At 47.4% G+C, this 26,042-nt stretch overlaps 1 protein-coding gene across 1 annotated transcript; it reads left to right on the top strand.

Annotated features, from left to right (window-relative positions):
* Nucleotides 1-521: 521 nt before the first annotated feature.
* On the top strand, nt 522-26,042 carry map3k10 (mitogen-activated protein kinase kinase kinase 10). The gene is made up of 12 exons (XM_076141092.1): nt 522-801; nt 1,324-3,395; nt 18,008-18,188; nt 18,272-18,420; nt 19,699-19,874; nt 21,007-21,253; nt 21,498-21,620; nt 21,716-21,854; nt 22,148-22,260; nt 22,354-22,637; nt 22,800-23,334; nt 23,499-26,042. Exons 2-12 carry the CDS (start codon nt 2,459-2,461, stop codon nt 23,870-23,872), a joined length of 3,258 nt encoding a protein of 1,085 aa, XP_075997207.1. The 5' UTR covers nt 522-801; nt 1,324-2,458; the 3' UTR covers nt 23,873-26,042.

The raw sequence follows: 26,042 nt of genomic DNA, 5'->3' as shown, positions 1-26,042 counted from the left end.
TTTAATTAATCAATTTACACTATTTGTAATTATGCCTACTGGCCTGAAAAAAATAAGAAAAAAGAGATTTTGAAAGTAAAGTACATATTAATAATTAAATTTTAACTTACTTGAGAAGCCAATACAAGGGTATAACAGGGTATAACTTCACGAAAACCTCCACATCTTTTGTTTTCTACCTGCAGGCGGACAGGTTAAATACTTGTATACCTTATTTACTTTATAATAACAACGACAAAAACCATGATAATATTTTATATATGTATTTATGTATGTATTCATGGTCATGAGCTGCTGGAATAATGTAGGTCACCAGAAGCTCGCTAAAAAATACATTACCCAGAATGCAACAACACAGGCACAGCTGAGTCTCGTTCCAATAGAACGCTTGGTTCTCCTTCCCTCCTGCACCGCAGATCTGCACACACGCGATGGGTCAAAGTGAGATAACACTGTCAGTTGTCAGACCATCTATATCATGTATAGATCGCCGACAACCGATTCACTCGTTTCCACGTCTTTGAACGCCCCCCGGTTTATTTGGATGCAAAGTCAGCCCGTAGACTGACAGCTCGCCGCTCGAAATGGCACTTCTTTCTGGGGAAAGAACCTGTTTGGTTACGGCGGACCTCCGGACAACCGGCTGACCCCCACGGAAACGGACTAGCAGAAGGGTGTCGAGATCTCATCAAACTGGGTTATTACGGCTCTCATGGTCCCCTCTGGGTGCAAACACACGCCCATGCGACGATGTCGTTGGATGTTGCTGCTTTCAGCGTCCAGGTTAGGCGACAGTAAAAGGTTATTGTTTACCTTTTTAAATATACTCATTTAGGCTGAGAGAACACGGAAGCGGCGACTGGACTCTACGACATTTGCACGGATCACCGCTAACCCTTATCATTGTTATTACTATTGTTCTAAGGAACAATGATATTATTATTGTAATTGTTGATTATAATAATGTGATGTATTGCTCTATACGTGACATAACGAAAGGAAACATGGAGCCGAAGCGGATTCCTCCTTCCCCTTGTTTCAGCTCGTCCTCTCGGACACAGATGCACTAACGCCGCGACTCGAACTGCAACGTCTCCACGGAAACCTGTGTTGAAACTCGTTTTCTCTCTATCGGCGCTCTGTGCGTGTTTCCATGTTTCAGATCGTTGCTGAAATAACACAGGAGTCGGCGACATAAATCCATAACAATTGATTAATTACGTGAAAGTGCCGCGCGTGACCCCTGAAGGTGGATAATAATCAATATTGACATCGGCGACCTCCCTGATGAAGAGGAGTTGATCTCTTTATTTTATCCTTCAGGTTGACGCTTCACACGTGTGGACCGAGCAGAGGGACTGAATCAGGCCGAGCAGAGATGCCGGGCGGGTGTGTTGCGTTCAAGCTCCCGTGGATGCTGAACACGGTGCCACTTTCCAGGCTGTATTATTAATAAATACCTGCCGCCGTCTTCCTGTTATTCTCCGGCTCTTTTAAAATGGACGCGCGTTTTTTGTTGAAAGACTTCTGGAATTCTATGCAGGAATATTGACCTGGCTGTAGGATTTATCGCGCCTGGACCAGCCTGTCGGGATGTAGGGCAAAGATCCGAGGATTTTTTTTTCTCCCCCAGCACACAGAGAGATACGGGCTGTATTGATGGAGAAAGCTGGCGGGGGAGGTGCATCTACACTGGGCCGGGTGAGAAACGATGAAGACTCCTGTTCTGAGGATTTCAAACACAGACTGAGGTTTTTATTAGATGTCCTAAAACCCAAATCAACCAGGCAACCTATGGAGTTTGGGTGTTTCAGTCTGTGAGCAGGCTTAGATGGGTCAAAACACGTATCAGTGGGGTGAAATGAAACGCAGCACTCGTTATATATTATTCACCAGGGCGAAAAAAATCTAAACTGTAAAGGCATCATGAGCTCAGAATATGTATCTGTCGCCTCTAGATGAAGTATATACAATTACTGTAATGTAGTAAATTGGTAATAAGTATGTAAATTTGATGAACTATAGCAGTAGAGTGATCAAGGGAGAAATAATGTGTGAAAGTGAGGAGCTCATCAGACTGAGAGCCCACACAGACCTGCTGTCTGGTAGATAAACACACGTTCACGCCTGTCAGAGTCTCTGGCAGCTTTCTGGAACACACAATTTTGGAAGCAATCAATTAGGTTTATAAAGGATACACTGCTTGACCCTGTGTGAACCTTTGGGAGTGCCGGTTGCTGACACACACTGCATAGCAACAGCGTAGCTACCAGCGACAGGACTTGGCATAGTTTCAATAGTGAGCCGTGGCGATGGGGGCGAGCAGTGGCAACTCTCTGATCCTCTGATCCCCTCCTCCCCCCCTGGTGGTCTTCATCTCAGTCGATGGGCCCTGTATGGATTTTTTGCCTTTTGAGTTGACGGAGGGCAGACAGCGTTAAACAGAAGCCAAGCTTCCATGGAGCCATACGGCAGAGGGAGGAGCACAGCAGCCCCCATGTCCTGCACCAACTGCGGGGGCTGCTGCTCCACACCTCCCCCTTGCCTCATCCCACCCGGTCCTCCCTCTTCTACTACCTCGTCCTCCTCCATGCCCCCAAATATGACCCCTCCACCACCCATGTATCCTGCCCCAGTGTTGCAGGTGGAGAATGGCAGCAGCTGGAACTCGTCTACCATCTCCTCCTTTGACTCACCAGACTCCCATCCAGGCCACCACTGTGGGGCCACCAATCCCTACTGGACAGCAGTGTTTGACTATGAGGCCACAGCAGATGAGGAACTAACCCTGAGGCGTGGGGACCTTCTTGAGGTTCTCTCCAAAGACTCCAAAGTGTCTGGAGACGAGGGTTGGTGGACAGGCAAGATCCAGGATAAAGTGGGCATCTTTCCAAGCAACTACGTCACAAGGGGGGATACTGCCAACTACCAGTTGACTGCAGGAGGGCTGGGGGCAGGTGGGGTCGGGGTGTGTGAATGCCCCTTAGAGATTGACTTCACAGAACTGCTCCTTGAGGAGGTGATTGGAGCTGGCGGGTTTGGGAAGGTGTACAAAGGAATTTGGCGGGGGGAGGAAGTAGCTGTTAAGGCTGCCAGGCAAGATCCCGATGAGGATATTAGCGCCACAGCGGAGAGTGTGCGGCAGGAGGCAAGGCTATTCTGGATGCTCCGGCACCCTAACATAATCTCACTTCGGGGTGTCTGCCTGCGAGAACCCAACCTGTGCTTGGTGATGGAGTACGCCAGAGGAGGAGCCCTGAACCGGGCACTCGCTGGAAAGAAGGTTCCCCCGAGGGTTCTGGTGAACTGGGCCGTCCAGATCGCCACAGGGATGGACTACCTGCACAATAAGGCTTTTGTTCCCATCATCCACAGAGACCTGAAGTCCAGCAATAGTAAGTTCCATCCTGCATAATACACATAAGCAAGACTGCTGATTATAGTGTAAACATAATAACCAAAGACAGGGGTGAGCTTAGTGATTTGTGAGTGGGCCCTGGGTGAATGCCAGTAAAGCGCCTTAATTGAAAATTCGGCCTCTGTATCCAGTTTGACTTCTGTGTCGGCCCTGGTCACTCCTGTGTGGAGCATTCATGTTCTCCCTGTGGGTAGACTTCCTCTTGGTGTTGGGCCGTAAAGTTTGCCCCCAGACACCGAACCGATAGTTAGGATGGGGTCAATGCAGAGGACACATTGCATTGTACTTGTACAAAAGCAATCAAAGAGATGATTCTTCTTCTTCGTTTGATTAAAGGCAACAGCAGATTTGGGGATGAAGCAAAAACACACAAGGAGAAAGATCCTTTCTCATCGAACCTCATAAACTGCACATCATACACTCACCTCAGTGGAGAGGATCAGTGGGGTCAAACAGCAGGTGCATTCAAACCTGTAGGGCAGATCATGTGTAACATAGCCGCAGCACAAAGAGCACTCAACAAGCACACAAAGCACAGCTGTAGTGTGTGGGTTCTAATCCTTTATATTGAGAGGGGATGGGAATCATCATAGGATGACTCGTAACAAACTGATCCTGACATTTTTCTCTTTGTTCCAATTCAGTTTACTTTGGCAGGGTAATAGTTACGTATAAGGTTATGTACCCTTTATATAATAATAACTGCAGTCCAAATATGGGCAACGTGGTTGTGGAGTAAGTTGTAAGTTAAAGGTAAATCCTCTCTTTTAATACATTACTTATAACACCCAAACACCTTCCTGTAATTCCTGTCCAGTGATCACTGAATGACCACATTCAGAGAGTTTTGAGGGTCTTGACCCCATCAGGGAAGCCTCCCTCCTTGAGAACCGTTCCGCTCCTGGCATCTCTCCCCCCCTGCACCTCCTCCTCTTCCTCCTCCTCCTCCTCTTCCCTCCTCCCTCCTCCTCAAGCAGAGCAGTTGCTCTGCAACTCACTGAGCTATTTTTGGTCCTTTGTGCTACTTGCTGTTTAAAGACACAGTTGCAGTTGTTGGTGCATCAAAGAAATAAATCTCCCCGTGCATCCAGGCGCATGCATGTGTGTGTATGTATGTGCACAGTATCCTGTGTGCATGTGTCTGTTTATCCTAAGTGACATGAGTGATGGGGGATGGGTTGTGGAAATATGGGTTGAGTGTGCAGGATGCTGACTAAAGGCCTTTTTAGAGTGTGGAATCACAAAACACACCAACTGATCTCACACCATACACGCCCTCACATGTTCCAGCCCCAGCTTTGCTCTCAACTAATGGTTGTCACTAATTATGAGTAAAATCATCAAAGACTCACAGAGATTATAAATATTTCTGAGTTTGACTCTGAGTTTTTATGTCATCAGGAAACTTATGAACTTTACACCCTTCTTTTGACGAGCAATTGTCCAGTTTGATGGAGGCAAAGACTGTTGCACAAATGCATCAAACACGTCATCCTATGCAGCAAGTATGTTAGCATGTTTATAGCTTTTGTCCATTTTTTGTCCTTTCCATACTGGATGGTGGAGCAAAAAGCTTTTTGTCATTGAGAGGGGAGGTGTGTATAATGGGAATAACAGCACACACTTTCACTTTCACTTCACTCTGCAATGTTGGAAAGAAAAAAAGACTTGATGGAGAAATGTAGCCTAACCTGACTTTCACGCTTCACCATTGGTGATGAAATTCCGAAACGGCAGAGTCGCAGAGAATTTCAGGTTTACAACACCATCTGACTCTGGAGCAGGAATGTTGGATGACGCCCACTGCAGCCTTCACGCCACTGATCTGAGTCACGCTGCCATCTGCTGGCAGTGAACATAAAAGCGGCTTGTGTTCCTTTTTTATCGTGTCACTATAGCTTCAGCGGATCTAAATGATCTGGAAACTCAAGCTTCAGTCTGCATGTGGTTTGGGAGTCGTGTAGTGAGTAAGGCTACTCTAACACTAACGATGAGGATCAGATGCATTATTGGACGACTGCGCCCTGGCAACAACCCCGTAAGGCTGCCTTACCATGGCGACGCAGGCACTGAGTCATACAGCTGCTAGCCACTGTGCAAAATGTCAGTCCCAGTTATTTAGAGTGTTGTGTGTGAAAATAACAACGGATGAAATGCAGGAATGTCGGAGGACGGTGATGAAACCGTCCAGTAATGATGAATCTCACTATAAATGTGTGGGTGCTGATAGTTAAGCGTGTGATTAGTGATGACTCAACGCTACACAAAGTGATGTTTGCATTACTCTGTGGATGACCGCAGGGAACGCACGGAACAGAGAGAGAGCAAAGAGGAAGAAGAAGAGGCCTGGGAGAATAACGGGAGAGGGGGGGGTGAATACATATCAGCCTGGGGAGAGCAGAGACGTACCAAGTGAGAGAGGAGACGAACAAGAGAAGGAGAGCGTGGGGGATAAACAGCGGTTCATCTCAGTTTAGGGTTACACCTCAGCTCATTGTCCAGGTGCGCTGGTCTCAGGTGTCCTCTTCAAACCGCCGACCACTTGGCATCGCCGTGGTGACAGAGCGGTACGGGCCCCCGAGCCTCTCCTCTGTCTTCTGTCAGACGGTTCCCTCGCTCGATAAACAAGCTGACGCTTCACTCTCGCACAGCTCTCTGAAGGGTTCATCAAGGAGAATGACAGGCGTGATGAAGTGTTATATGATCTAATCCCGATTTTACCCCGTATTTATCCCAATCTTATCCCGCGCTTACCCTGATCTAACCCCAAACTAATATCAACCTAACCCTGATCTAACCCTGATCTTACCTCCAAATTCGTAATTGATGGATCCTCAGATTGAGATTAGAGCTCGGCACTACTGTCCTGTTCTATTCATGTTCAGGTGTGAGAGAATAGAGCTGATTTATTGTACTGCTTGACTTTTTTATTCATATAAGGTTACTGTTGATTTCGTTAACTGATTGTGATGAAGAATCAGAATGTTGGAATGTTGGAAGAATGTCCGTCTAATGGAATTGACAGAACTGAATTAGATGTTGCTCATATTATGTTTTTCCACCCATATTCTGACAAGAAGGCAGGGACTCCAGAGGCCTATAGCTGCTATGGAAGAATGTGTATGTCACCTATATACCAAAAGACAACAAATCATACAAATACTCTTACTTTATACATTTGCATTATCAGGTTAGGGCCGAATTCACAAGAAGGAAGTACAAGACATTTCGGTGGACCTGTCACATCCTTCTTGTCAGAATACAGGTGGGCTCGCATGCTGTGTCGCCTGTTAGTTGCAACCAAAGACACGATCTGATAAACTCGTATAGTGGACAGCATGTGTTTGTGAGACGTATAAGGCACAGGAAATGTATTCATCAGCCCTCAGCTGATTGTTGAAGGTGTGTCTGTGTGTGTGTGTGTGTGTGCGTGTGTGTGTGTGTGTGTCTGTGTGAGTGAGTGAGTCTGTGTTACAGAGATAATCTGATTGGTCTGGTGTCAGCGTGTTTGTGGTTTGGGTCATACCTCACCTGTCACAGAGTGTAGGGCTCCAGTCCGCCTCACTCAAAGGGACATGGGATCAAAGCTGCCAGCTAAACAACAAAATAACTACAATACTGTGATATTAGAGTGGCTATTTATGGGATTTAGGTTATTATTGGATTTGCTCTTGATAGTCAATAGTGTCATACTTAAATCTCCTTAAACATCTGGTGATTTTGCAGAGATGCTTGGATCACAACTATAACCGTCACTGCAGTCTTGATTAAACTCTATAATAACAAATTAGCGCCTGTGGGATCACAGCTGGGTCACGCTTGGTTTGTACAATCCACGTCTTGCGTGTCACTGATACTTCACACTGAGCTCTATAGACGCTGTGAGTCAGCCACAGGTAAGAGAATACAGCCGGGCCCATCGCCTGTCGCCAACCACAGCAGGATGCCGACCTACAGTCCTGCCGTAAAGGGTTCTGACCCAAGCAGTCTGAAGTTTTAGGGAGGCAGTAGCTCAGTGGGTAGAGCTTCCGCTTGGGAACCGGGGGGTCGCCGGTAGGAGTCCCTGCCGAGGTCCCCCTGAGCAAGGCACTGAACCCTCAGTTGCTCCCCCCTCTGCGAAGGGTGGTAATGTAATGTAATGTAAGTCGCTTTGGATAAAAGCGTCTGCAAAATGACCGTAATGTAATGTAATGTCTTACTGTATATCACAGAAGACATGTATAGACACAAGATTTCTTTTTTTAACTTAAACCTGCAGTGTTGCTAGAATTAGAAGTCGTCAATATTGTTTGACTTCAACTTGGTTGATGGTTAGGTTAAACGGCCTATCGCAGTCTTTACAGTCTTACAGTCTTACAGTCTTTAGGGATAAAGAAATGTAAACACAGCCCATTGGTCGTTGGGTTGGACCTACTTATTGTAACCTTTGACCAGCAACAACTCACATCCATAAAACTCATATATAGATATAGATACTGAATATTTGCTTTCAGCTGTTAAGGTGATAATAATTTATTGATTGGCGTTCACTTACAAGGCACAAAGTAGAAGTGTAGTCTGCTGAACGAACCAATGTGGAACCCCATAATAGGAACCATGGAACATGTCAGAGCCTCTAAAAACTTCTCTCTCTACATGGGGGTGAAAAAGTACCTTTCAAGGTTCTCCTGTGACATATTTAATTGCGTTTTTATCATGGGTTTCCAGGGTTCTGACAGGATCCAAACCAATGGCCTCTGAATACGTCAAATCATTGCAACATCTGTAATTTGCGATGTCTGATTTTCATGATGGTCACTGTAAATCCAGACACAATAAAGACGTGGGGAGGGTTAAGGGGGTGGCTGACATTTGCTGCTGTTTTGACTGCTGTAGCTTCAAATTGGAGCCATGTTTGCAGAGTCAACAGCCCTCTGAATAGCTGCGACCTCGTGTCTTCCAGCAGGATCATCAAGTTTGCTGATCACTCATAGAGTATTTAAATGAAGTTACACAAACTGCGACCAATTCAGCTTGTTCCTGTAACTTTTTGTTGCGGTGAACTAGTGACAAAAGGAAACACCTCAGGCTGGGCGATGTTCCTGTTTTCCTACTGGCTCTAAATCTACAATACTGGGAGTTTTTGATGCACAATTGATTGACACGAGAAATTTTGGAAGATTTTACGGGGGTGAATTTAGATCATATTTACACAAAAAAACCTGTAAAAATCTTTGATATACTATGTTTGTTTGTCATCTCAGTCAGTTAGGTGACAATCACAGGTTCCCATGCGCTATCGTAGTTATCATCAATCAGGGAAAGGCTGAGAGGGGCCCCATATCCGGTTTGGCCCTGGGCCCCCAGACCATCCAGGTCCGCCCCTGCTAATAGCTTCTTAACAGATTAGCGAGGTGAGTTATGGCTCATAGCTGTGTTTGCATATAAGTGTGAGAGAGTAGGAGCAAGTCTGCTGAGGATTAGAGCCTTGACCTGCTGACTGCTAATCCCTGGACCAGACTGGGACCATAACCAGACCAGTATCACAGTGTGTAGACCTGTAGTCACTGCTCATGTGACACTGGATGTGTTTGACTCAACTGTATCCGCATCCGGCAGTGGGAGGAACCGTCCATCGGATGGGCAGGTCTGTCATGTGGGAATGAATATCGAACAGAAGAAGACGACCTTCCTCACGTAATCTAGAGTTAAAGAAAGTCACAAAGTTTCTGTTGTGGTCTCACATCCTCCTTTTTTCGTTGTCGGACATTTGAGAGACTTATGCTGAGTTTGGCGCTCGTACCAAAGTAGTACATACGGGTTCAGTGTGTTTGAGCATAATATAAACATGTATAATGAGTAGAAACATGGAGGTGCAGAAGACACAATAAAGACGTGGGGAGGGTTAAGGGGGGGTGGCTGACATTTGCTGCTGTTTTGACTGCTGTAGCTTCAAATTTGAGCCATGTTTGCAGAAGAAGAAGAAGAACAGAAACGCACCCGATTGTTTTTATCGGCTCCCAGCCCCAAAGGGTCAAAGGTCATGTCTTCACGTCACACCTGCCAAACTTGTGCTGCATCTAGATTTCAGAGTTTGCAACTAATTTTGGGCAGTTGTAAATTTGGCATTTACCAATTCCCAATACCGCCCCTGGTCTCAGGTGTCCTCTTCAAACCGCCGACCACTTGGCATCGCCATGGTGACAGAGTAGTACGGGCCCCCAAGCCTCTCCTCTGTCTTTAGTTCTCACCTCGTCTTACGAGCATTATACAATGGATGATGAGCAAGCAGGAGCTGGAGCAAGAGATCACATGACCTGCAGTGTTGATGGTGATTATTGTCATGCATATGTGTTTTGACGGCGTCGTATCTCAGGCGATCACGCGATGACTACAGAACCTCAACAGAATCTCTATCTCTGTTAGTGATTGATGTGTGTTTATGGCATTGTATCTGGCAGGCCTGCATGTTGGGCGCGTGTGGGCCCGTGTGCATGTGGACGGTGCAGCGCTGCAGCGCTGCAACGGGGCAACAATGACCCCATTCTCACACGGCAGCCCAAGACGGAGCGAGAGAGCGAGAGAGCGAGGGAGCGAGAGAGCGAGAGAGAGAGAGAGAGAGAGAGAGAGAGAGCGGACCACACAATGGCAGGAGTGACCGCAGGGGGGATGGTGAGGGAGGAGGGGGGGGGGGCAGCAGGAGATGTACAACTGGGGGGGGGGGATGAATGACAGAGCAGAGAGACAGAGGACGAGCTGGATGGGAGGAGGAATGGAGAAGAAGGAATGCAGCGTCTCCTGAAGGCCCTGGAGGCTTGGATGGGAGAATGGAGAGACGGATGGGGGAGGGATGGAGCAGGAACACTGTAGCCTGTAGTATAGAGGAGTAGAAGAAGAAGATGAAGAAATGAAGGTTAACATTCTTCACATACTATAGTCTCTATGTCTGTACTGTCTTCCTCTTCTATACAAACGTCTTCATCCTTACCTGCTGCAGGTTTGTTATATGTGATGATAGAAACACTAACATGAGCTGCACGTTCACAAGTGAAGATGTGTTTTGTAGATTTCTATGTCGGCAATCATTAAATTTGTGTGAATGATGGATTACAGTTGCATTATGAGCTCCTCACTGTCGGCTTCAGACTGAAAACTTTTTAAGTTTTAAGTGATGTTCAATCGAGGTCTATTACTTGCGTCAATTTATGCTGACGTGGCGTTTGCATGGCGTTTAAAACCTGCCTGAATAATTTAAATGTTACCTTGCAAATGAACGCACAGACTGACCGCCTGTTTCTACACACACACACACACACACACACACAGTACGGTCACTCTGTCCACAGCTCAATAAACAGATGATTTGAGAGGAGCAGTAAACTGTGAGGACTCTCCTCTGTCTTTACTGCATTGCAGCTCAGGCTCCCTGTGCACACACACACACACACACACACACAGCATGCTGCACAGTACATTACTGTACAACATGGATGACGCAATACAGCCCAGTTATATATGAATTAGTTTATGGTTTGAATTAAATGGGTAGTTGTTGTGTTTATACTCACAGCTCTGAACCCATCAGTCTGTCAGTACAGACATGGATCACAAGCAGGAGTGACACAAACTAGACGCACATACGTCCCATATGTCCCACATGTACCATGGCGTGCAGACAGGTTGTTACTTTGCCTCCAGCTATGTTTTCCTTTCCTCTTGTTTGTCACCCAGGCGGTAAATTTGTCTTTATCATAAACAAACTGTGTTTCTCTGCAGTAATTACTAAAGTCAATAGAAGTGAGAGTCTCTGTCACAGTCTCACATTTCACTCTCCAATCTAACACACTTCACAATGCGCCTAGGTCACATCTAAGTCCATTGACTCATAAAACAGATTCTTTCTAAAATGATATGTGTTGTTGCTCCATAATGGGACTGTGTGTCTCCCACAACACACAGTGCAGTTAGCAAGTAACAGAGGGGACACACTGCTGTCCATGTCAGTGGACATGGGTTCACACACTCACACAAGCAGCTGATGGGCTGCTGTGTGTGTGTCTTCTGTGTGTGTTAGAGGCCATTGTTGGCGTCCAGTAGCCTGGCACGGACAGAGGGGGACGCCAGGCCGAGCAGAGAAGGCACCGAGTGTCCCCCGAGCTGAGGGCCCTTGACCCAGCGTGCTGCAGGGACGAGTGCACACAGCAGACATACATTTACTACTACATACATTTACGCTCCAGAGGTAAACATGTAAACACGCTGCAATGTTTTCTGCTCGACTTCATTCAGCTGCAGGTCAAAGCTCGACTCGTTTATATTAAAGCAGAGATGATGTAGATGGTTTCTCCTTAAAGCGCTGGAGAGCAGGGGCCTATATTGTTTATACTCCACTAATTGCGTGTATTAAAGTTTTCATGATCATATCTGTAAATCTGCATCTGTATTTGTAAAGGTGAAGTTTAAAATGATTGAAGTTTAGCAAAATCAAAACGTGAAAATCTGTCATCAATAATACAACAAAACCAACAGCTCAGGCCTCTAAATTCACACCGTGCACACACACGCACACACACACACACACACACACACACACACACACACACACACACACACACACACACACACACACACACACACACACACACACACACACACACACACACACACACACACACACAGAGAAAGAGACGCTGCCCGGTCACACGAATCTGGCGGCTGCGTTTGTGTGCAGACAAAGTGAATGTCTGCAGGGTGAAACTGTGCCACAGTGCGGCTCAGGATCACAGCGCTGACGGCCCGTGGTGCTGCGAGCGGAGCCAAGCCGAGGTATCAGTGACACCCGCTGCTCGCCACGACCCAAAGCATCAAAGCACCGCGGAAGGGGGAACGAGTGTGTGTGTGTGTGACGCGCTCTTGTGGTTTGACGCCACAGTTCAAATCCTGTAGTTGTACATTCAGGCTGCATTGCTTCATGTGACACGAGGCACGGAACACAAAATACTGCACAATCTCAACATCTGCAGGAAACGATCAGGGATGTTCATTCGGAAACACGTTCAGCATCTACATTGATCTGCATTAATGAGACTGAAACGTGAGGAGATCAAACAAGAGAACTATCGGTATTTTGATGTTGCATAGTAAAGTAGATATAATAGACGAGGCATCAAAGCCAAACACAGACAGATTTTGGGTTACAGTGAGATCTGAGCTTTGCTCTCATTCCTGTGTGTGTATGTGTGTGCGTGTTAGCTGGAAGCCTCCGAAGAGACGAGATGTCTGACAAAGACAGACGGAGAGACACAAAGACTTCTGCTCTGCTCTGCCAGGAAAATGACAAAGGCTCTCGCTCGTCTCTCTCTCTCTTCACCTCCAGCGGCCTGCGTTCTTATTCCCTCTTTCTTTCTCTCCCTCGTTTCCTCCACCTGCTCTCCTCCCTCTTCTCCTCCGCTGGCCCCATTTCTGCAGCGCTCTCCCCTCTTCCCTCATCATCTCTCTCCTCTTTCCGCCTCTCTCATCCTCCCCCTTTCCCCCCTCATGTCCCACCTCCCTCTTTACGTCCACTCACGCTGCCTCTCAGTGTCTCTCCATCCTTTCTCTCCTCCCTGGTGTGTCGTTGCGATCGTAGCCAGGCTGGCGGCGGCTGGAACGGCAGAGAGTGAGGCGATGATGATGATGATGTTTATGACGGGGGGTAAATAGGAAGATACATAAGGCGACGGGGGGAGGGGCTTTGATCTCTGGTGAAGTAGAAACACAAATTCAAACCAAATACAAAAGTGGGAATCTGAGTTGACAGATCCGTGTTGCAGTTTGAGGCGTGTCGCGTACGTTTACATGCCTGAATAAATGGATTTACATGCTCATGATCTCGGTCTGTTGCTGAGAGTAAACAGAAGGTGTTTACATGATGTTTGAGAGACAATTTATTGTCTTATTTGCAGTGTAATTGAAGTTTTAAAGTGCATGTAAACATACTAGAGTGTCTTTTCTGTAACTGACCTGTTAGTCAGGTGGCTGTGTTTGTCACCCTGTCGTTGTTGTTGTTGTTGTACGTACCAGCAGACGCAGGCGGCCGGTGTGTCTCACTGAAACAAGAGCAGAGGCTCCGTGCAGACACTCAATTCAGGGTTCTGTAGCGCCTTGGACCTGATTCGCTGACTCGGCGCCACGGAAACAGCTGCTGGGCTCTGCAGGCTCCACCTGTTCCCTCAAAGAGGAGGAGGGCGAGAAAAGAGGGAAGAGGAGTTGCAGAAAGAGGAAATTTCCAAATTGCGTTTCTTTCTTTGTGGTGAGACGGGATTTGACAGAACAGTCGATTCTCCATTAAGAGTCCATTAAATTTTGGGAATCTGGTTCTCCACTAACACAAGCAGGAAGGTCCCTGGCTCAAATCCAGGCAGTTTGCACGTCTGTGTGCGTTTCCTCTGGATATTCAGAAACTAATTCACCCATAAATGTGAATGAGAGTGTGTAACTGAGTTTGGCTGTCTTAGAGCAGGCAAACACAGCGACGCAGGTAAAACACACAGGTAAATATGAGGAACAGGGATCAAAGGTCAAACTGGTGAAAATAGTCAGTCAGGCAAGGGCCAAGAAAGTCTACAACAGTTCAACTCAGCACTGTGAGGGAGAACAGGGAGATCGAGACAGACAGAGTGCGGAGGCTAAGACTGATGACAGGAAGCAGCTGTGCAAGGGGGACCAGGCAGGAAATACAGACAGGAAGTGGGTGAGGCAGGGATGCGACCCCTGCTGGCGTGGAGTGGAGGGACAACAACACAACAGGTCAGAGAGTTCAGGAGTTGAAGACGTGTCGCTGGTTTTCCCTTCCTGGTCTCTGTGCGACGTGGATTTGGCAATGAAATTAATGAAATAATCTGACAAATTCGGAAGTTTTTCATCTCCTTTAAAAACATTACAAACATTTCTCTCATAAAATTTGTCACTATTTGCATTTTTACGTAAATAACCCACTGAATTTACACTGAAACCTGGAAAAGAGAGCCAGGAGCTTGAGAGGACTAAGATCTCCTCCTCCTTCTCCTCCTTCTTCTCCTCCTTCTCCTCCTCTGTCTCAGCTCATACTCTTCGCTGATGACCTCTGCCCTTGTTACCATGACAACAACTTAGTGACAGAGCGCACTGAGTTGGACCTTGGCCACAATAACACGAGCGCTTTGTGTAAAGGTTTGCTGCACAGATGAAGAGTCGTGGAAAACCTGTGGGAGTGAAGCGAGTTAATAAGTGTGCGAGTGTGTCAGCGTCAGACAGATGGGTCAGCTGATCAGACGGCCACGCCTCGTCACAACGCTGCCAGCTGATGGTTTAGTCAAGGCGTGGCACCCTGGGAGAGACTACAGTGATGATTCATTGTATTTTACAGATACACCTGATCGGCAAACGCAAACACACAGGGTCACGTTTTCACCTCTATGCACCCATCTAGGCTCAGTGTATGAACAGGGCCGCACATACTGTAAGTGGTACACAGGTAAGCGCTCGCGGCCTTATATAAACGGATGGCCGCCACTGGTCACTGATTGGACTAGGTGGCCAATTAGAGACTTCTGCGTTGTAAAGGCGGTTCATAACGACTAATTCGCAAAATCTGTCTCATAATCGCTTTGTGAATGATTCCTTTATCAACTTGCTTGTTCTCTAAGCATAACAGGGAAGCAAGGTAAGCAAAGTGACACAGAGGAATACACACCCAGCAGGAATTCACTTTGTAAAGTTTGGGCTAATGACTGACCAGCTGAAAGCCTCACTGGTCCCTCTCATGTTGACTCAGCGGCTTCTTTGGACGCTCGGTCGGTTCAGAGTCCAAGGAGCAAAGGACGGACTTGTAAGATCACACACACACACACTTCTCCAAAGCAATGACCTCGATCCTTGCAGGTGTGTTTCCTCGTCACAGCCACCTGTGATACCAGCAGCCCAGTTGTGCTTTTCATCATCATTCATCTTCGTCCCCCCTGTACTGTAATTGGTCTCTACAGGGAAACTAAATGTGCAGCAACAGGTTTCATGCACCAAATATTTGAACACATCAGCCGGTTTAATTACTCCACTAACCAGTTTCTCCTCTCATCAGTATTAAAATTATCACATAATGCTTTAATTGATCCTTCAGATTATTATGAAAAAGACTATAAAGGCTGTGGCTTGTTGTTTTCAGCTGTGCAGTGTGATTAAAAAAGAATCATGCTGCACTGCCTTAATTCCCATAATGCACGTTGCTATAGCAAACATTTGGGTAACCAGGGAGTGTGTTAGCCTCCCTCTCTCTGTGTGCTCTGCTTCATGATAACAGGTCATGTCACACAGGACAAAATGTAAAAGCAAAAATTTGTGTGTGTGGTGAAACAACACTAAAACAGTAGTGCCATGCAATTTAATGTATTTAGGATACAGCTAGCTAAGCTACTCTATGGGGAAAGTCAAAGATACGAAGATAGAAGAAGAAACTTAGAAGTACTTAGCTACACTACAAGTAACACACTACATTGAAACAGTAGCTTCATGCAAGTTAATGTAGTTAAGCTACAGCTAAGCTACTCTATGAGGAAAGTACTTAGCTACACTACAAGTAACACACTTCACTGAAAATAGCTCAGCGACTGAAGTTGAAAGTGAAAAACTGGTTAATAACTGAGCTACTTGAAAATAGCTAATCCCTTACAATGAGCTACAGTGCAGTCACACATGGATTCACACTTTTTGCATTTGACGTATGGATGAAAAGCTGCTGGCAGTGAAAGTGACAATGTGCTGCTCACACGTCAGTAAACACGATTTCACTCCTTTATACCTGCTGCATGTGTGTACACTTACGCAAGCGTCACACACACACACACAAACCAGGCAGAGTGTGAGGACACTAGGACACACCCGTCTGAGCATGCAAACACCAGGGGAGAGAGAGAGCAGAAGAGGGAGAATTGAAGACTTGAAGAAATGATGAACACTTGTGCTTCCCCTTTTCACACACACACACACACACTCTCTCACACCAACACACACACACAGTGAGAATGCCTTAAAATGTCAGATCCTCTTGAAACACACAGTAGCAGTGGAATGTCTGTGGCTCATTCCTGCTCATATGGGATCCGGTTTGGGAGCCCAACCAGATTCCAGAACGTTCTTAAGGATTGTTCATGCTTGTCAGGTGCATGTCCGCCAGCATATATGGATATTTGACCTATAAGTGAAGGAGCTGTGCGTTGAGTGTTGGGTTCTGTCTCAGTCAGAGGTCAGCTCACTCTGAGTGACAGAAGGAAGCCATGTGAGTTTGTATGGATGGATTCATGCAGGTGAAATGTCCTCAGTCTGGATTCCTCTAGATGTATACGGCAAATACTCTGCAGTCAGTACTATAGTACTGACTGCATATAGACCTACTGACTGCCAGCAACCAGCACTGATTCCCCTCTGTCACGCTTGATTGCACACACACACACACACACACACACACACACACACACACACACACACACACACACACACACACACACACACACACACACACACACACACACACACACACACACACACACACACACACACACACACACACACACACACACACACTCCCATATAGAAAACTCTCACCTGGCTGTATTACTGAAACTGGTCTGTAGTGAGGTTTCACACAGACAGCAGGTCTCAGAGGCACACCTTTGTCACGTGAAAGCTGTGTGTGTGTGTGTGTGTGTGTGTGCGCGTGTGTGGTGCATGAGTGTGTGTAAACAAAGACACCGCTGTGTGCATAGCCTCACTCCGCCACCCTTTGCATACGCCTGTAGATAAGTGTGTATGGGAGAGAGAGAGAGAGAGAGAGAGAGAGAGAGAGAGAGAGAGAGAGAGAGAGAGAGAGAGAGAGAGAGAGAGAGAGAGAGAGAGAGAGAGAGAGAGAGAGAGAGAGAGAGAGAGAGAGAGTGCTTCCAGTGCTGGTGAATTGTGTGTACTCCAAATATTTCCATAGCCAGGCCTCACACGGAAATAAAGAAGGAAGCACTGGATGGTACACGGAGGGGCGAGAGAGGGAGAGAGAGAGAGAGAGAGAGAGAGAGGGAGAGAGAGAGAGAGAGAGACGGAGATATGATGTAAGACACCAAAACAGACAAAGATTTACTGTAGCTTCACATTTATGGAAATTTTACACACGGACACACACACACACACACACACACACACAGAGGCGATTACTCTGCCCTATAGCAGAAACCTGTATTGCATGCCGGTGTGACCGCACCTGTACTGTAAACACACTCTGTGTTTGTGAACATGAGCCGCGTTTGCATTTAGTTTTTCTAGATTTCATTCTAAATTCTATGGTTCAATAAGAAATTTAAAATGTTTATAATTAAAAAAGCCTGAAAGGTGAAGATAATATAGTGTTTAATGGTGACAGATGACGATGGATTATGATGAATGAAATGAGGATTAAAGACTTAATGTGATAATCCGCCCAAATGTTTGCTTCTAATTAATTATATTAACTGATTAATTACCATCTCCATCTAGCTGGTACATAGTGCTGTAAATATGTACGGTACTGGGTAGGTCATCTTTAACATCCTTCCTCCTCTTCCTCTTCCTCAGTTCTCATCCTGGAGCCGTCAGAATGGGACGACGGGAGAGAGAGAACCCTGAAAATCACAGACTTCGGCCTGGCCAGGGAATGGCACCAGACCACCAAGATGAGTGCGGCGGGCACCTACGCCTGGATGGCCCCTGAGGTCATCAAGGTCTCGCTCTTCTCCAAGAGCAGCGACGTGTGGAGGTACCTCCACCGCGTTCACACAATGCTGTCATCGTACCCACGTCACCCTTATTTCACGTTGTTTCTTTCGTCTGTGGTTGTAGTTTTGGCGTGTTGCTATGGGAGCTGCTGACGGGGGAAGTTCCGTACCGGGAGATCGACGCGTTGGCTGTTGCTTACGGTGTCGCCATGAACAAGCTCACGCTCCCCGTCCCCTCCACCTGCCCCGAACCTTTCGCTCAGCTGCTTGGAGGTAAGCAGGCAGAAGAAAAGACTATTATTGGGTTGTTATTGATATGGAGGATTCCTGAGTTGGGATTGAAAGAACAAACACCTGAAGAACAAATGGTACAGAGGGCTGTTCAGCCATTAAGACTTCATACTCACATACGAACAGCTGAAGAAATTTGGATGAAAATCAATAGAAAATAAACCAATAAATCCAGTGGAAACAATCCCTTGTAGTGGTGCTGTTTTATGCAGTAGATGACCTCACATTCACCCATTCATACACTGATGGCAGGGCCATACCAGGGAAGGAGCAGTTAGGGGTTCAGTGTGCTCAACAGCACTTAAGCAGGCTTTCCAGGAGGCGCCCGGAATTGAACCAGGAACCTACCCTATTGTATATTTCAATCACCAATTTCCGGAGACAGTTGAGAGGCCGCTTCTTTATTTAATTACAACTAACAAAATCCACAGTGCCCCCAGATGGCTTCGCCAGGTCTATCGACAACACAAACAGCAGACTTCAGCTTTCAGGCGCAGGAAGGACAATGACTCGAGCAGTTACAGTTGGACTTTAGAACCATTTAAACAGCCGATGTGAGTCTGCAGGGTTGAACTTGATGAACAGCTTCATTAGGGTTGCTCTGTATACATGGTGGTGCAGTCCTGCGCTCCCGGGCCACATTTCTCCCTTTCACCTTGCAAACAAACCCAGCAGCTCAGCTCACAATAGTGTGTTATTAACTGGCTCTGCTTTCACATCCACATCCTTTCTGTTTAAACACACCTGCCTTAGTTTCCTAATTGCATAAATGCGCTCAGTCCCAAGATGGGAGAAAACTGGACTGGCAAGATTTGACGTCTAATGCGTCATTCACCTTCCTCCTCTCTGCTCTCTTCTCCTCATCCTCCTCTAATTCTCCTTCATCTCGCTCCTACTCCTCCTTTAATCTCACTCCTCCCCGCTCTCTCCACCCTGTTTATTCTTGTCGCTATCTCGCCTTTCATCTTTACAAACCCTTCTGCCTGATTTATCTTATCTTACCAGTAAATAAACATTACCTGCTGAGGGCAGCATATTTTGCCTGTGAAAACACTGTTATCTCCGCCAAAGTGACTTATCACATCATTGTTATTGTTTCTCTCAGAGCTGTAACAAGCTCTCAGTGGATCAGTCAGAACGCAATGCTGAGAGTATTTGTCTACATAAATAATTAACAGGATTCCAGCCTTGTATCACCTCATAGACACTAAACATTAACCTGAGAAATGAACTGTTTCTCCTGTTGTCTGTTTGGTTCAGAGTGCTGGAGCCCGAACCCTCGCAGCAGGCCGTCCTTCACCAGCATCTTGCGGCGACTGCTGGCCATCGAGCAGTCCGCCATGTTCCAAATGCCTCTGGAGTCCTTCCACTCATTACAAGAAGACTGGAGAGTGGAGATCCAGCAGATGTTTGACGAGCTCAGGGCCAAAGAGAAGGTGAGGAAGCTCAGACTGTAAGATCTGAGTGGTGAGGCCACTTTTTCAGAGGAGGCAATGTACAGGTATATGGGAATAAATGCTCAGCAGCGATATCTCAGAAATGCTCTGTTATTTTTTTCTGTCCTCAGTATCTTAAGAGCCATAAACAAAATCTGGACTTTGCTACTGATCATAAAAAGGAGGTCTTAAATCTGCCTTATCTTTGCCTACCATAGCGTCTGCTCCAGATATCATAACAACCTCCCTAGCAACCACCTGGTTCACCATAGCAACCCCCCAGGATCGCATTTCAACCGCCCAGTAGACCATGCAGTACATCATAGCAACCACCCTAGCAACCACCCAGGACACCATAGCAACCACCCTAGTAACCACCCAGGACAGCATAGCAACCGCCCTAGCAGCTGCCCAGGACAGCATAGTAACCGCCCTGGCAACCACGCACAGGACCATAGCACCCATCACAAACACCATAATAACCGCCTTAGCAACCACCCAGAGGACCATGGTAGCCACCCTATACAACATAGTTACCGCCTATGCAACCACATAAAACACCAAAGCACCTGCACCAAACACCACTGCAACCACCCTAGCAACTGCCAAATACACTTGAGTCCAGCACAAGTAAGCAAACAAGAGACCTCATCACCAGATTTAGACACTTTCACATGTTCCCAAACAAGAAACGGGCTTTCAGCTAGACCTTCCACAAAGCTGGAATAAAGGCTCTGAGTTAGACCTTACATGAGGCTCATCTGAAGCGACATGGCTGCTTTTTAACATAATTCCAGCTTTTAGAGTTGTTATGTAAATGCTTTATTTTTAGGTGTGAGAGAAGTGAGGTCGAGATGTACCACAGATTTTTTATTTCGAGCTGAGGGAGCCGTTTCACGAGTGTTATGATCGCACAGCCGTGTTTTTAGAAACAGAAAATTACATCTCATAATGATGCAGGAAGTTCTCTCAGTTTCTGTCTGGGGTGTTTGTGCTAATTGGAATTACCTGAGAAATGATGCTGCTGTGAAAAGAGGTGTTGGAGGAGATGCCATACAAACTCTCCTCACCTCTCCTCTCCTCTCCTCTCCTCCCCTCCCGTCCCTTCTCCTCTCCTCTCCTCTCCCCGCAGGAGCTGAGATCCTGGGAGGAGGCGCTGGCTCGAGCTGCCGAGGAGCAGAGGGAGCAGGAGGAGCAGCTGAGAAGGAGAGAGCAGGAGCTGGCCGAGAGGGAAATCGACATTGTGGAGCGAGAGCTGAACATCATCATTCACCAGATGTACCAGGAGAAGCCCAGGGTGAAGAAACGAAAGGGACACTTCAAGAAGAGCCGGTTACTCAAGCTGGGCAGGGACAACAACTGCATTAGCCTGCCCTCTGGTGGGTTGAAGGATAAACTGCAATGTGGGCAAAACATTTTCTGACAAAGGTGGAACGCAGCCTGCCGTGATGCCACTTCCTGTTACCCAGTGAAAAATGCTGGAAAACTGGATATCTATGTTTCTAAAAGGGATTTACTTTGAAAATGAAACCTGCTTGTTTCTCAATAATAAACTGAAGCATTGGAGATCTGGTAAATATCTTAAGGTTTGTTCTGATTTCATGTCTCCTTCCCTGCATTCAGGCTTTGAGCACAAGATCACAGTGCAGGCATCTCCCAGTGTGGACAAGAGGAAGAACCAGGGGAGCGAGAACACCACCCCACCTGCCAGCCCCGGGGTCATGCCGCGCCTCAGAGCCATCAGATGTGAGTGACGTCAAAAGTGTGTGTGTGTTTATGTGCTTGCGTGAAGGCGATGTGTGTGTTTTCTGAAAGCTGATTTTGTCTTCACCATCCCTCAGTGACACCCAGTGATGGGAGCAAGACGTGGGGTCGTAGCGCTGTGTGTAAGAAGGAAGACCTGTCCACCAACAAGAAGAAGGGACGCACCTGGGGACCAAGCTCCACCCACCAGAAAGAGAGAGCAGGCGGGGAGGACAAGTATGTTTACATCTGTCAGGCGTGAAAAGGGGCCCTTGTCCTGAAGACGTTCTGCCACTTACATATGTTCTTCAGTTCCTTTAGGTCTTTTATTCGGGTAGAAGTGAGATTTAGAGGTAAAGATAGATCAGGTTATAAACCATGTATCCTTTAAAAGTCCAAATATTGTGTTAAATGATCACCCTGCGGTGTTCCAAACACAACACGGCGCTATCCGATTCCCGGCACATTGCTTGATGAGCCATCAGAAGATCAGGTTTGGTGTTTACGCCTCATGTTGCTCCTCTTTGCAGACTGAAGTCCTTGGGCGAAGGATGCAAAGTTTGGTCGTCCAGTGCCCCCAACCTGGGCAAGTCCCCCAAACATGCACCCATGACCGCTGGCTTCTCCAGCCTCAATGAAATGGGTGAGTGGGTCTGGAGGAGTTTTGGGGCTAGCTACCCATCTGTACATTCAAATTAGATTGGTTTGACCTGAATGCACCTTTCCTCTCTCACAGAGGAGTGTGGCGAGTTTGAGGAGTCACCGGGGCCCTCAGAGACCAGTAGTAACGGGGCCATGGAGGACTCAGGGTCCCTGTGTAGCAGCTTGGGACCCAATGCTGCTGCTGCTGGGGTGTCTAACACACAGGGACCCGGAGGTCTGGGGGCCGGCGTGAGTTACCAGGACTCGCTGCGTCGTTGCAGCCAGAGGAAGAAGAGCGACTTGCTGTTTCTCAGCTGCGCCTCTCTGCTGGCGTCTGTGGGTCTGGGTCAAGATTTACTGCAGCAGGGCAAACTGCAGGTATGGAGGATGGGACGGGACACTTCTTCCATCTGTCTGTCTGTCTGTCTGTCTGTGAACATTGAAGTCAGTGAAATGTTGCCAATAACCTCTTCGGTGCAGGTGTAGCGTCTCTCTAGGTGCGTTTGTTTGTAGTCATGTGACCTGGCGTTGTGTGAACAGGTGCTTCAGGATGAGCAGGATCTCCGAGACGAGCAGCGGAAGAAGAAGGATGGTCTGTTCCAGCGGACGGGACGTTTCCGCCGCAGCACGTCTCCGCCCAGCAGGAACCTCTCGCTGTCTCTGTCCCGCCATCATGACTCCACCCTCCCCTGCCTGGACCCCTCCCCCTCTGTAACGCTCCTCTCTCTTTCCTCTCTGTCCGACTGCAATTCCACCAAATCCCTGCTTCCCTCTGACCCGGACGATTATCCCCTGATCCCTGGGACGGGGATCAAAATGCCAATGGCACCGCCAGCTCCTTCCCTCAACCCGCTCCTGGACCTGCGGGCGGAGAGCTTCAAGAAGGATCCCAACCAGTCGCTCACGCCCACACACGTCTCTGCCGCCATGGCCCTAAACAGAGGCCACAGGCGCACCCCGTCAGACGGAGCCATACGACCTCGCGCACAGACTCTGGGGCATCGCAGGACGCCGTCAGACGGGAGCATGCCCATGCCCCAGCCTCCAGGAGCCCCGGGCACCACGGGCAGCAAAGGTAAGGAACCAACAACATCCATCAGCAAACTGGTGACCACAGATCAGATGTGTTGGCGATCCAGCTCTGCTAAATACTCCTGCATAGATAACACATGTCTGTCTCTCTCTCTGTCTCTCCCTCTCTCTGTCTCTCTCTCCCTCTCCCTCTCTCTCTCCTGTCAGCTCCACAGGACGCCCTTGACTTCCCTCGGCTCCCTGACCCCGCCACCATTTTCCCCGTTGCCCCCCGTCGTAAAGCCCCGGCCCCGCCCATCCTCGATCCGGACGCCGTCTCCCTCGACAGCCCCATGGAGAGACCCAAGACCCTGGAGTTCGCCCCCCGGCCCCGGCCAACCCCGGCCCGGATGAGGGCTGACCCCTGGAAGCTGGCCTCGCTCTCCCGGACGATGAGCTCCTCGCCGGGCAGCAGCTGCGAGAGTCCCCTGGGCTCTGGGGACAGCAGCGCCAGCGCGACCAAGCCCAACCTGATGGACATGGACGTGGAGGGCCAGAATTTGGACCAGACTGTCCCTCTGTGTGGAAAGCAGTTCTGCTAGTGAGGAGAACGTCCCAGCTGAGCCTGAATGAGGTCCGAGCCTCGCTGTGCTCGCGATCGAGTACAGAGAAACTCCTTGTTATGTTTGTAGGCACTTATACTGGAGTGTGAAACCCTTACAAGACGCCTCTCCCTTAGTGCCCACGAGCCAGCACACCCTTGCTCGCTGCACACCCACCTTCCTTCCCCTGCACTTCTTCTCTCTTTGGAAGCTGAGTGCTCTGTGTTCACCAAAGCTACGTTCACTTTCAAGCTCTCAATGCTCAATTACGATTTAGTCAGATCTGATCTATTCACCCTGACAGGTCTCACTCTGTCCATACAGAACCTTAATCAGGCTAAGCTCCGTCAGACTAAACAATGAGGTCCAGGCTGATGTTAGCTGGACGAGTTTGCAGCACGTTCTGATGTCATACCTTTGGTGACAATGTCCGCCTTTTGCGTGATACAGCATTTAGTTTGACTTTGAGGTAGCTAGCAGCAGCTGAACCTGTCAGACGTGAGTGATGAAGAGGAAGGCACAGCACTTTCGAAGAGAGAAGAGAGGAGGAAACCTTTGCAAAATGCAAAGGAAGCTGACGGAGTGAAGGGATGTAGGTGCACGGCCTACATGTACACGGGGTCACAGAGGTCAACAGCCAAAGGTCAGATTTGAATCAGATCCAGAACCAAATTTGATCAGGAAAAACTGGGATTTGGGAAACGTCCTCCTGGAATGTGAGCGTAGCTTGTCCGTGTGCCAGGTTAGGTTTCCTTTAAAGCCATGAAGCAGCCGTCACTCTCTACAGCAACCGTCCATCTCTGTCCGTCCCTCGTCCGCTCGCCTCGTTCCGCTCCTGTAACACAGACAGGAGAAATATTCTTTCGCTAAAACATGTGTCCTTTTGAGAGTTTGGCCCCAAAGACAAAGAGAAGCCGGAGCCTTTCTGCCTAACAGTCTAAACTGAGTGTCCTTCTTCTTCATTTGCACGCCTTTGGTTCTGCCTCTGTACCGCCGTTTCTCTCCCGCATCCTTGCATCTTTTGTCACAGCGTTTGGTCACATTTACACGTCGCTCCTTCATCACGGCGTTCCCACCATATCGCCCCGGCAGCTCTCTGGCCTTCGTCTTTCTGTCTGATTGTTATCTTTCCCTGGAATACTGAGACAGGAAGAAGCCTTTTTCACAGCGCTGGTGTTCGTTTCTGGCAGACCAAGTGTGTTTCTGTAAGCATGGACGTGTAAATATAGCCGCCATTGTTGCTGTGCGGATGGAGCTTCACACTGCATGTTCTCTTCCATGTGAATAAGTCGCCACATTCTCATCCGTTCAACGAAAACATTCCTACCACAGATTGTTAGGCTGGAAAAATAAAATAGAGAGAGATTTCAAGAAAAGAGTAGTCAGAATATTTTTAGAAGAAAATCAAAAGTTTACGAATTGAGCCATTAGAGAAATACAGCTTCTTTTAAATGAAATAATTCTAAAAATATTACAGCCCACAACATTTCTACTTGTTTTTCCCTGAAGAATTATGACTTTATTCTTGAAACATTTCCAAATAAAGAGATTTTAACAGTTGAGTCATAATATTTCTCCAAGTAGAAATGTTAAGAGAATAAAGTTGTCAAATGTTTTAAATTGGAAATTGTTACAATTTGTGATATTTAAAAAAATGTTTCAATGTAACGTTTTCTCTTAACAGTTTATATTCTTACCTTTAAATTTGTGTCACTTTATCGCTCAATATTCCGACTTTATTCTTGAAATCTCTCGCTATCTTCTTGGTTGAGCCTCATTCTGTCTTTACATTCCTCACTGGCGCTCCGTACCAACTCCCATCACGCCACAGACACATGGGGGAAACGCTCACATCGCCCTGCGAGAGGAAGCGACCTGAACTACCTTCCACAAACAACTTCAACCTCATGTTCACGTAGGAGCGTTTGGATCCCAATAATCTCTCCTGATCTGCTGTATGCAACATTAGAGGCACTTTAGGAGCCGAGTCGTGCAACTAAGTCGTCTGGATTTGGCACAAAATCCAGAAAATCATCATAAGACTCAAGTTTTGTCCCTGGAGTTGTCGTTTTTTTTGTTTTTCTGTTTTTTTAAAAGTGGACATGAGAGCGATGTTGAGTTCAGGAGCCTGTAAGAAGCTGGGAAATCAGAAGTGCTCCGTTTTTAAAAA

Source organism: Genypterus blacodes, unplaced genomic scaffold (genome assembly GCF_046128005.1).
Source record: "Genypterus blacodes isolate CSIRO-AG114 ecotype Tasmania unplaced genomic scaffold, CSIRO-AGI_Gbla_v1 ptg000003l_1, whole genome shotgun sequence".
NCBI classification, from domain to species: domain Eukaryota; kingdom Metazoa; phylum Chordata; class Actinopteri; order Ophidiiformes; family Ophidiidae; genus Genypterus; species Genypterus blacodes.
The sequence above is the reverse complement of the archived record's forward strand: the minus strand, read 5'-3'. Positions and strand labels throughout refer to the sequence as shown.